At 47.5% G+C, this 12,853-nt stretch overlaps 1 protein-coding gene across 1 annotated transcript in view; it reads right to left on the bottom strand.

Annotated features, from left to right (window-relative positions):
- The window catches only part of LOC100066257 (zinc finger protein 791-like), a 43,505-nt gene extending 32,561 nt beyond the window's left edge, over positions 1 to 10,944 (bottom strand). The window contains 1 exon segment of the mRNA XM_070274067.1: positions 10,808 to 10,944. Coding sequence (XP_070130168.1) covers positions 10,808 to 10,810 — 3 coding nt within the window. The 5' untranslated portion in view covers positions 10,811 to 10,944.
- Positions 10,945 to 12,853: the final 1,909 nt, after the last annotated feature.

Here is a 12,853-nt window from a genome sequence, read left to right as displayed (position 1 = left end):
GAACTGGGGTTCTCATTTGCATTTCCTTGGTGACTAACAATGTCCAGCATATTTTCATATGCTCTTGACCATGTGTCCATCTTCTTTAGAAAAGAACATACTCAGATCCTTTGACACATGTAAATAGAGTTATTTGACTTTTTAAAACTAAGTTTCAAGACGTATTTAGAAATTTTTCGTACCAGTTCCTTATGAGATACATGGTTTCCAACATTTTCTTCCATTCTGTGGGTTTTGTTTTCACGCTGTTGCCTTAAAAATTTTACTTTAAATTGTGGTAATATACAGATATCATGAAACGTACCTTTCCACCATTTTGGAAGTGTACAGATCAGTTGTAGCACATGTCAGAATCTGCTGGATGGCAGTGCATAACTGGGCAATGCCTCTTACATTACCTAACTGCGCCCCTAACTTTCACAAGGAAGAAGTCCCACTAGTTGACGCCCCTGAATTTACATCACTGAGTCAGCAAGGACCTACCAGGGGGCACTCAGGACTTCTGAGTTGCTTCCTTTCACAGGGCCATACCTCCCTGGTTAGGAGGAAAGGTAAATGAGAATATGATCAGAAAACCTCTCCTCAGCTCTTGAAGACATTGCAAACCCGTTGCTAAGACAAGAGCTGCCCAACAAAGATCCTTAGAGTCTCTGGCCACAGTTGGCCTTGGCACCAGGACAGCCCTTGATTCTCTCTTAGCTGAGCAGGGAGGCGTCTGTGCTGTGGCTGCCCCCACCTGCTGCTCCTGAATGAACACTTCTGGGGAAGGTGAAACTCAATGACACAGGATCACTGAGCAAGTAAACAGCTTTATTAGAAGGTGACTCCTTCCACGGGGTCTTTCTTTGATTTACTGATTGTGATTGGTTTGGTCTTGGGGACCATGGCCCCAAAGCTCACCGCCGATGTTCAGAGCTCCCCTGCCTACTGGAATCATCATTAACTCCCCGGTGCACTGTGTTCTCTCAGACGTGTCAAGTGCGTGTTTGCAGCTGCTAACCATCGAGCGGTGCTCTCCCTGCACTGGAACCTCAGAAAAGAACAGAGATGACCACCCTACAGATTGTGAACCTGCAGCCTTTCACAGGGTAAAGGCTGTAAACATGCCGGTCACAGGGGTTAAGCAAAAACACCATGACCTCTGGCTATGACCCAAGGGAAGAGAAAAACCTGGGAGAATGTCACAGCACTAGCTGAGAGGGACACAAATGCCTTAAATTTGATCACATCGCTCAGTTAAGCTGCGAGTCTGAGCAACGAAGGGAAATTGTAAAAAAGAAAACCACGAGCCCACGATGGAGTCATCTTGCTACTCCCACATCACCCAACCAGGGCCAAATCCCTCACCTAACTGAAGCTTCAGCCTTTCCCAGGAATATAGTAAGACCCTTCTATCCCCAAAAGCAGGTAACCTGGCCTAAAATATTCCTATTTGATGTTTACGACTTCGTTTTCCTGCCTTTACAAGGTTTCCCTTTTCTCTACCATTTCGAGCTCCTCTCTTGCTGGATGGGATGCTGCTCACCTCATGTAAGGCTCAATAAAGCCAATGAGACCTTTAAAATTTACTGTCAATTTCTGTTATTCAAGAGTATGAAAAATAAAATGGTTCATGCACTCTGTTTATCATGAATTGTTTCTTTTGAGTATCAAGTTTCAAAAATTCAGCCTGAGATCTCAAAGTGTGCCTGAAGGCTGACATCCAGCATGTCTTCTGGGACTGGCATCTCATTTCCCCATGCCATGTACACATAATGGAATTCATTTCTTCTAAGTCTTTTCAGTATTTATGCAAAAGAAGCAATTACAGTACCTATTTTCTCTCCCCTTTGATGTGCAAAAGTCAAGTGGCTTACATGGTGAGATGTGCTTTGCTTTCTTGTTCATGTCTAATACATCCCGCACCTAGATCATGTCAATGTGGTGTGCCACCAGCACACGTGATGGAGAACACTGCAGAGCTGCTGCTGCTGTCCCTAACCAGGCCGTCCCTGATCAAAGAGGGGACCCAGTGCTCAGCAGGCTCAGTCAAACTCCAGGCAATCAGGCTAGAAGATGCCAACAGTCTGCCTCATCTTCACAGTTTTACAGGCTTTTTGCTCAGTGCCAATGGTCGAGCTGCCTGGTCACAACCATATCAACTCGTTATTCGAGGCAACCCTTTGGAAGAAAGACTGTGTGATAATCTTTCCCATAGTTCCACAAATACAAAAGAAGGTCACACGGGTCTCTGCACAGACTGAACATCAAACCATGGAGCCTCACCTCAACCCTCCGGCTGAGAAATCAGTTGTTATTTCTGAGACACACACTCACACCTCACTTGAAATCAGAAGCAGAGAAAACAATCAGGGGTCGGGGGGGTGGCTTTGGAGCCTCAACACAATGAGGTGCCCCCATGCTCCCACGGGAGGATAAGGATGGCTTATTTGAATAATTCTCTGGACAGACATGGTATTGAGACCCACTATGCTACAGACTGATAAGACTGTAATAGTATTCTGAAAAATTATATTGCTATACTATACATGACAGAAATTACTATATATGTTACTTATATGGAATATATTCTACTTATATATAATACTGATTATGTATAACAATATACTATATGCCACCTATACTATATACAGATAATATACTGAAGATACCTTTTGTGGAAATACATACATACTGTATTCTACATTCTCCCTATATATACACATATACACACACAGATACAAACTATATGTAGCCTTAGAAAAGTTTATACGATACTACATTATACTACAGTATACAGATACTTCTTTTAATATAGATGAAAAAAGCCTACCAAAACACTAATACACTGATTCCAGCAATATTTCAAAGGACCTAAAACCATGACCATGTGGAATTTAACCCAGGAAAGAAATAGTTTTGCCTCTGAAGATGAATTAACATAAGAATCCATTAATAGGGGCTGACCCCACGGCCGAGTGGTTAAGTTCACCCGCTCCGCTGCAGGTGGCCCAGTGTTTCATTGGTTCAAATCCTGGGCGCCGACATGGCACTGTTCATCAAACCACGCTGAGGCAGCGTTCCACATGCCACAACTAGAAGGACCCACAACGAAGAATATACAACTATGTACTGGGGGGTTTTGGGGAAAAAAAGGAAAAAAATAAATAAATAAAAAGAAATCACGTACAACTGAAATCTCACCTTGCTGTAAACTGTTACGAACTCCCCAAAAAAAGAGTCTATACTATTCCAGGGCTGGCCTGGTGGTGCAGCAGTTAAGTGTGCACCTTGTGCTTCGTTGGCCCGGGTTTCACAAGTTTGGATCCCAGGTGCGGACATGTCACTGCTTGTCAAGCCATGCTGTGGTAGGTGTCCCACGTATAAAGTAGAGGAAGATGGGCACGGATGTTCGCTCAGGGCCAGCCTTCTTCAGCAAAAAGAGGAGGATTGGCAGCTGTTGGCTCAGGGCTAATCTTCCATGCTGAGGTGGCGTCCCACATGCCACAACTAGAAGGACCCACAATGAAGAATATACAACTATGTACTGGGGGGCTTTGGGGAGAACAAGGAAAAAAATAAAAATAAAAATAAATCGTTAAAAAAAAACCATTAATGGAAGCAACATCAAAAACTATAGGATCATCTCAACAGATACAAACAAGCATGAGACCAAGTTCAACAGCCCTTCAAGGAAAACACTCAGGAAACTAGGAGAACCTCCCTCAGTCAACTCCCTCACCCTGAAACGAAGCATCAGCCAAGAACCCACAGCTGACATCACTCTTGATGGTGAAGGACTGCGGGCTTGCTCTCTCAGATCAGAGAGAAGACAGAGATGTCTGCTCTCACCAGCTCCACCCACCGTGATGAGAAAGGCGCTACCAGAACAATTAGGCAAGGATATGACTAAAAGACCACAACATATTTCAAAGACATACGCCTGCAGACAGACAGGCAAAGTCAACAAAGGCTTCCTCACTGGACACACTTGTGCACACACCCACACGAGACACACAAAGTCACCAACCCTCAGAGATTATGGCCCACACACCCACAGCTCAGGCCCTGAAGAAGGAGAGTCAGGGCCCACGATGGCTTCAGTGATCACCGTGTCCCAGCCCCTCACGCTGCTGTGATCACTTCCAGAAACACGACCCTCACCATGTGTCCCTTCCTCACTTTGCTTTCCCAGTGGAAGCTCAGTGTGGACAACAAAGGTCCGTGCCCTCCACTTCAGTCTCTGTGATCTGGGATCTGTCAGTGCCTGAAGTCTCACATGTGTGCAGACCTCTTGTGGGTCAATCGCAGGAGCCATCCTCACCAAGGCCTTTATGACTGCCTCACCCTGGAACATTCCATGAGGGACAGGTGGATACCTCTGGACCTCAGAACCCAGGTCACCCAGCCACAGAGACATCACCTCAAGGACCCAGAAAAGTACTGCAAGTTGTTGCAAGAGCATGCGGGTATGTGGCTTGGCTCTTCTCTGCCTCTTCCCTTCAAGAAGCTGTGGGTGTGGCCTCTGACAAAGGGGGGATGTCCCCTGCACCTGTGCAATTCAGAAAAGCAGAAATCCCCACAATTTCCCACCTCTTTCGTTGGCATGGTGGCAGTTGCATTCTGGGACCAACATGAACAGAGGGGACCCACGACTGTGGAGGTCTGGCTGAGATCGCCATTTCCCACAGGCCTCAGGTCTCCAATTCTGCAGGGTGAGTCCTGATCCAGAAAAAGTAAGCACTGCCCTTGGTGGGTGGGCTCCAAACTCACTCTGGAGGCGGGTTCTGAGGTGAGCTGGTGGGCTCAGCACATGAGCCACTGAAACCACAGGGTGGAATGTGCCAGAGATCTCAGGAGAGTGCTTTAGGTACAGCCGGGCAACTGGGAAACTCCCAGAGCTAGGACAAGGAAAGACAAATCGTTAACAATATTGGTGTCAACAAGACTATTGTGAAACTGTGCTTGTTGGTGCAGAGGTGATGTGCATGTGACAGTGGGGAGTACTGTGTTCCAGGGGCCTGTGCCTCAGGACATGGGCTCTGGGTTCTGCCATTGCCTCACCTCACAGTCAACGTAGAATTACAAATGTGAAAATAAATATGGGAAATCCCACTTACAATGGAATCAGAAAGGAGCCAGCCTGGTGGTGTAGCGGTTAAGTTCACACACTCCACTTTGGAGGCCCGGGGTTCACTGGTTCAGATCCTTTCTGCAGACCTATGCACTGCTTGGCAAGCCATGCTGTGGCAGGCATCCCACATATAAACTAGAGGGAGATGGGTACGGATGTTAGCTCAGGGCCAGCCTTCCTTAGCAAAAATAGGAAGACTGCAGTGGATGTCAGCTCAGGGCTAATTTCCCTCAAAAAAAATAAATAAATAAAAAATGGAGTCAGGAGACCTGAAGGGTTAACACCCATTAATCCTCGCCATGCATTGCAGACCCCAAAGAAGTGTCCCCTCCATTCCCCAACAGGAAACCCCTTACTTTACAGACCTCAGCAAGAGGGAGGAAGAATTTCTCCTTGCCCAGCAACAGCCCAGCCAATGAGAAGCCACACACTCAGCCACTGTCAGTACCCTGATCTCTCCTCCTCCTTCAAGGGACTTCTGTTGGGAACAGCCCCTCCCAGCTCCCTCCTGTCCTCTGTGAAACCAAGCTCCTTTGTTCTCTTCTCCTTCCCGGCCTATGGCTTACCATAATTTGCAGGTCCGGAATTCTATTTCCTCTGCTAGTACCAAATAAACACATTTCCCTGGTAAAACCACTGACTTCTTCAACTTTAAGGTCAACACAACAGAAAACTTCCAGAGTGGGACACATGTTGCATTGAAACACGTTTCCCAGCAAGAAGGCACCAATTGGGCTTCAAATGGGAAACTTCAGAGGTGGAAAGGGCCTCAAGACCGGCTCTGGGAAGACATGTCGATGCCCAACCGTTGGACCGGGATGCGCCCAGGCAGATCCCACGTGGAGATTTGTCAGGCACAGCTTTACGTTTCACGCCACCGCATTGCCAGGCTATGACCCAGGAAACCTGGTGTCAACTGAAAGATGGAGGCCGGGAGCCCCATCACTTTCTCACCAGTTATGTGAATGACACAAGGGCAGGTGTAGCCCTAGAGGGAGTTTTCTAATTCAGACTGGGTACCAGGTACAGTCCATAGTGGCCTTATGTCCTTCTTTGCCAGTCCTTCCACTTCTTCCGAAGAAGGAACCCAAGGTGGTGGAAGGAAGTGTTGAACACACAGCAAAGTTCAGGACAGTTTCACGTTCTCCTAGCATGTGAACATCTCTGTTGTTTTCTATTAATTGTTTTCAGGATATTCACATACAAAGAGCAGTGGTGAGTTTTCCTGAATGTACAGTTACAACACCATCAGGATGGAGGACACTCCTTCACCCCAGAGGAACAGGCTCATGCTGCCCATTGTACTGAACCTGTCATCCTTAGAAATTTATCTGTATCAGGTTCCTATGCATTTCCCTCGTCCAGAATGTCACACAAGTGGATACCATTTTGCATTATGAGTCCTGTTTGGAAACTGATGCCATATTTGTAAAATTGCATTAACTATAGAAAATTTGTGGTATTCTGTGAGTTTGAAACTTTTGACATTGCCCAGGAGAAGGGCAACACTATGCCTTCAAATGAAGAGATTCCACTCTTGTGAGGTATCTGAATTTGAGTGAGACCACGGGCCTAACTTCCTTCATTTGCACCATGGGGGGAGGCTGCGGGCAGGGAATCAAATGAGATACTAATAATTATCAAATCACATAATCTCTACACTGCTAAGAAAACACAAATTACTAGAAACAACAGGGAACAAGCTTACATTTCCATTGTTGTTTGATGGACAAAAGCTGCCACATTTTACCCCGGAGTCCATAACATCTCCTGGAAATGTGAACATGGCTGAGAGGAGTGGAGGTGGAGGGGATGGCCAGGTTCCACATCCTCTCTGGACACTCCACCCTCCCAGCACCTGATGTGGTCACCAGCCAGAAACTCTCTGAATTCTGTCTGTAAGGTTTCCGATGGAGGTTTCATTACACGGGCACAATTTATTCAATCATTGCCCAGTGGTGATTAGCTCAGTCTCCAGCCCCTCTGCTCTCCACAGACGCTCGGAGCTGGGGCTGCAAGTTCCAAGAATCTAATCAAGGCTTGGTGTTTCTGGTGTCCAACCCCCAATCTGAAGCCACCAAGGAGCTGGCCAAGAGTTGTCTCATTAAAACAAAAGACACTCTATCACCTTCTCACTCAAGAAATCCAAGGGCATCAAGAGGTTTTTACTAGAAACTGAGGACAAACAACAAATATCGCCCTTAGAATACCACAGAAGGTCAAGCCCAGGGACACAGGCTCACTAGAGAATGAGAGCAAAACATCAGACTAGGAATGCTTCCCCTCTGCCCACACCGACCTCCACATCTACTGGACTCTCGTTTAATCATAGTGGACCACACTCAAAGAACTAGATGCTGTCTGGTAACATCAAGAAGACAAGGATGTCCCCTCCCAACACTCCAAGTCAAGCTGTACTGGAATTCTGAGTTAAGGCAATTAGACACAAAAAGGAAATAAAAGGGACAAACATTAGGAAGCAGGAAATAAAGCTGTTCTTGTGGCACAAGATTGTCCCCAGCAAGCAGGAGACAACAGCCCATGTTGCCACCAGGCAGCAGGGCAGCAAAGTCAGAGTAAGAGAAGACAAACCCACAGCTGGGGTCATGTCTGCACATGCGCCTCAGGGAGCCAACTATTATGGTCACCTGCAGAGGGCTGGTTCCCTTGGTGAGACTCAGGCCAGGGTGGCACACACACAGAGGGTAGGACAAGGCTTAGGACTCACATCACAGAGGTCTGAGGGGAGGGCAGGGCCAGCCTCTCCAGCAGCTCTCACAGGGCTCAGAAAGCAAGGAATGGAGCCTGGCCTGGGGGTTCACTGGCCCTGGGGGTGGGGCCGGGGCAAGAGCTCTGCACACAGGCAGGGGCTGGCTTGGTGGGAATCTTCTGACTGCTCCAGAGAAGACAACACCCAGGCTTCCTCCTCAGCTTGTCCAGGTGGGGGCATGAGCGGAGGAGGGTGGGTGGGGCTTAAGCTGTGAGCAGTCACCCAAAAATGTGGAGTCTGACTGCTCACTACAAGGACAAAGTGGGTAAGAAAAATATGCATTCTCGACTGTTTTATATAAACAAACACTAACAGGGGCTCAAAAATGATAAAAACTGTGTATCTGGGGTGACCAGAGTAACAGGGCTGGAGGGGACCAGGATAGGTTATATTTTTGCTCTCTTGCAGATATATTTTAAATAAACAAATTTATATCCTTTAATTTTAACTCTTGCACACAGTACGCTATTCTAAGATTTAATTCCTTTAAAGACTAACTTTGAGAAAGTGTAAACCATGCAATATTAAATTTTGAAATCTCTAAGTAAAAGGACCTGTGGCATCCCAGTTTGTCCTTCCTCTATAGCTCACACTGGGCTAATTTCAAGAATAATGGCCTATTATAAGGCAATCATGGTTTGAGTTTACACCCTTAACTGTTTTAGATTTTCAAAGATTTACATAACATTTCAGAAGTTTTCCTCACATGGAATAAAACAGAATTTCAATTGCTTTAGCCTTTTAAATTTAAATGTTCTCTAGAGACATGCACATAGAAAAGAACCAACCTAAAGATGAAAAAATTTTCTTGCTTTCCTCACATCAAATTCCTCAATCAACTTACAGTCTCAGGGCCCAAACTGCCAAGGGAAACGAGAGCCAGAGGGCTACACTAGTCCACCGATAAAGGAATCCAAAGGGAAGAAACACAAATGCTGGAACCAGCTCAGATGAGCAGCCTGCTTCCCACAGGACAGAAGGAAAGTCACAGTCAGAGGTCCCACGTTCCTGACTCTCCTGGTGGAGACAGAGCCCTGGAGGGGGTCACTCCCTGGAGAAGGAGGGGAGGGCACCTGAGCAGCCACAAGAAGGAGCTCTGGGAGCCCCACACACCCTCCTCTCCCCAGGGAACAGTGCACATGCTCCCTCTCTCAGGCTCCATTCTCAGTGAGGAAACTCAGCTGGATCCAGTTTAAGGTTCTGACCCAAATGGACCCCCAGATTAATGGGCCCTAATCCAGGACGCAGAACTCCTGACTCTCACAAACTTTCTCCATGTAAACAAATTACTCCCTGCCTGCACCCACACTGTGCATGCAAAACTCCAATTATGTATAGAAACAGGCCCAAGCGAAACACAGTTACAACCTCAGAAGGGCATCACTCCCCACCCCATGAGCACGTGCGCCCCCAGCTGTCCAGGGCTCTGCAGCTCCTCTCAGGATAAAGGCTCCTTCCATGGGGGTGTGAGCAGTAGGACACCTGCAGGGGGAGGCTCCCCAGGAAGAGCAACTGGGCCTTCAAGGCCTTCCCTCCGCAGGCCCAGGGGGGCCTTAGCTTAGACTCACTGCCCTCAGGCCTCTGCCCCCACTGGAGTTTTTTGGACCATCATTCATATTTTAAATACACAAACACAGTGTTTGAACCATCCAGCAAACACACTCAAACCAGTCTTTAGGTGGAAACGAGGGAAGAAAATAGTATAGCAATTTGCTAAATCAACAAGAAACCACACAAGAATATACTGCATTCTGAAAAAACAATGATAATATCAGATTATTTCCAAGACAGGAAATATTATAAACTACGAATCCTACCTGAACAATTCAGGTCTGCAAGTCTAAGCTGTGCAAATCCATTTGAACTCACCCAAAATAAAAGAACAGATCTCAGAAGATTACAACCCACGATGGGAGGAAAAAAGGGAAACAAGAATTGAGCGCAGGCCACATAAAACTGGAATGCTTTAGTTTTTCTGAAATTCACCACTTTTGTGCCTCTCTGGAAATCCTGTACATTGTGTTTCGTGTTGATTAAATAAATTTTTACTCATTGAAAAACTGAGACTAAAATAAAGTGAATAAACTTTTGCAAAGGTGACTAACGCAGGTGGGGACAGTGCTGACAGGACAGATCATCCCGGGTATTTTCTGAAGAGGAATGTGCCACCAGAGGACTTCACAAAGGATGTCTGCGCCCAGGAAGATCCTAGCGAGACGCACGAGGATTTCATGCAACGTAGTTCCAGGCGATGAGAGGCTGCTTTTCACTCACGGAAAATATCCACACACACAAATCTTTCTAAAACAGGAATCCACCAACTGTGAGAAAACGATAAGCAATTTAAACATTCAATCTGTTTCAATTCCAACAAGGACAAATACTTGATGATAATGCTGTGAATCGAAGGCAGGAAGTTGGCATTTGGGAATTCGGCCAGACCCTGGAAATTCAGGCATTTGTTCCCAGCCCTGGGAAGACCTGGACGCGCGGGACAGGGTCAGGGATTTGAGACTCTGCTCCTCAAACGTACGGAAAATTGAGAAGAAAACGGGTGACCCCTGGGCAGAAAACAGGCCCTCGGAACCCCACAGCCCCTCCGCGCACGGACCCCGGAGACCGAGGCCCGACTGTCCTGGGGACCCTCCCGCGGGCCCCGCACCGTCTGCGACAAGCGGGGCTGCGTGCGCACAGCGGCCCAGAGACGCTCCGGCCCCAGTCGCCGCGCGCAGGGACCACAGGACGCCCGGGGACCGGCTGCCGGCCCCGCCCCCACGCTGCGGCCGGAAGGGCCTGAGGGCCGAACGGTGCCACCGGGGACTCGGGGCCGCAGACCCCGGAGGGGACCGCGGGAGGCCGGGCACGCCCCGCCGCTTCCCACCAGCCCCTCCTCCCGCGTCCTACCTCCGGGACTGAACTCTCACCATTTCTAAGGCTCCCGGGTCCCCCGAGTCCTTCCTAGGACACTGCGGTCGCTACAGGTCACAACTCGACACAACAGGGGGCTGAGCCACGAGGAGCCCTTAACCGAGGGAGACGGGGTCCTCAACGCGGCCGGAGCAGGAACTTCCGGGCGGACGGGGAGCTTTGCCCCACCCACCAGCCCCGGTGCCGCCTCTGATTGGACAGTACAAAAGACTCGCCCTCTTGAGTCCGAGTGACAGCCCTTGAGTTGAGGTGTCTGAGCAGAATGCCAGACAGAATTCGTCCTCTGCAGGGACATTTGCATTGAAAGGTAGTGCGGGGAGGGGACTCGTGGGACTGTGATCCTTCTTTACAAACACACACAACTGGAGGTCCCCTCACTATATGCAATGATTAGTCTCTCTCCATTTTGATGTTTGTTGACAAATGGAGTCTGACATAGTTTTGCCAAATAGGTAAACAGACAGGTGGGATGAGCAGAGAACTAGGGCAAGAAAGGGGTACAGAGGATGTGTTAAAAACTAACTTTGTCTGTTGAGTGTCTGCAGATGGAAAGTTACAGGAAGAGCCTGAACACAGAGGGTTCCCACAAGCAAGCTGGCCGAAGCCACTGCTATCCGCCTCGATCTGCTCTGAAGTGAACTTTCCCCATTATTAACTCATTAATGTTTTCAATTCTCCTCCTCTGGGAGCGACCAGGGAGCCATTTCTGGATCATACTATGTATGTAGTAGCATGTGTCCCTTCTACCAATGAGACTTAAAGGAACGTGATGTCCTGCCTCTTCCATGAACTGTACTATGATCCCACAATAAAAGGACCCCTCAAATCCTTGTTGGGGGAGACTCTGCTTTGGCAGAGAGCCCTGGTGTGCCCCATTGCTTCTGCAAGAAATAAAACTTTCTTCACTTACTGCTGCTTTGCTTGTGTTTTCAGCTCTGCTCTGACTAAGAGGTGAACCCATTGAGTTCAGTTACAGTACCAAGGATGCAGTAGGTGGGCATCCTTCCAATGCTTCAGTGAGATTCAGAATAAGCGCAGTGGGAGAAAAAAACAACATCATTTTAGAAGAAAACTCACTTCTGGGTGTTCAGAATAGTTACACTTAGAAAATGTTTCTAACATTAAAATATTTGTATCTTATGAAAAATGTAAGCAGAGACTCTTTCTTACCAATGGTTAAATCACTCTCTGTGGCCATGACCCACCTGTTCCTTGTGGTTACACCATTTACTCCAAATATAATGAGACATCGGAAAACTGGGTTTCATCAAAATGATCATTCCATTATGATACTACACAGTGCCGTTCTTTCCAGCAGTGTTGGGGACACGTGGACAGGCATACTTTCCATTTAGTCTGAACAGATACCATCTCTGCTCATTTCCTCTCCCAATTCCCTGAGGAAGTGCTCACCTTTGATGTCATCTGAGACAAACAGCCCTCTCAAGTCCACCAAAAGTGTAACCATAACTCCACCACACTCAGAGACAGAGAAGCATTCCTGGAAGAATGCTGAGGGGCCGGGCCTGAGAACCACAGTGATCTCAATGAAGAGAGAAAAGCAGGCCCCAGTTTGCCTCCAGTGTTTACCATACAAAGGGGAGCATATCTGGGCAGTAGCATCATCGATCAGTCACCATCCAATGTAGGAAGAGAACTTCTGTGGATATTCAGCATCAAGCACTGAGAGATGCAGAAGATATTTCCATCATCTTATGTTACTCATCTTCCCTTTATGAACTATCTAGAAAATGATAATGTAGAAGGAAGTTTCCAGGAAACCACTCTGATTTCTTAATTCAGGAATGCCTCTGTTGTTTGTTTTAACTCCCAACTCCTCATCTCTACCTCAAACAAAGGACACACCATCCTAAGAATGGGCATTCACCTGGGAAGATGCATGAGTCTGGCTCCGCTCTCAGACTGTCAGAAACATGGTGCCGAGGAAACTACATTTCATCACTGCCCTCCCCACCATACTTTCATCGCAGTGTGGGAATTGCACAGCTCCAGTAGTGGCCCCATCTGCACAGAAACTTAGG

This window comes from Equus caballus, chromosome 7, assembly GCF_041296265.1.
Source record: "Equus caballus isolate H_3958 breed thoroughbred chromosome 7, TB-T2T, whole genome shotgun sequence".
Lineage (NCBI taxonomy): Eukaryota > Metazoa > Chordata > Mammalia > Perissodactyla > Equidae > Equus > Equus caballus.
The sequence above is the reverse complement of the archived record's forward strand: the minus strand, read 5'-3'. Positions and strand labels throughout refer to the sequence as shown.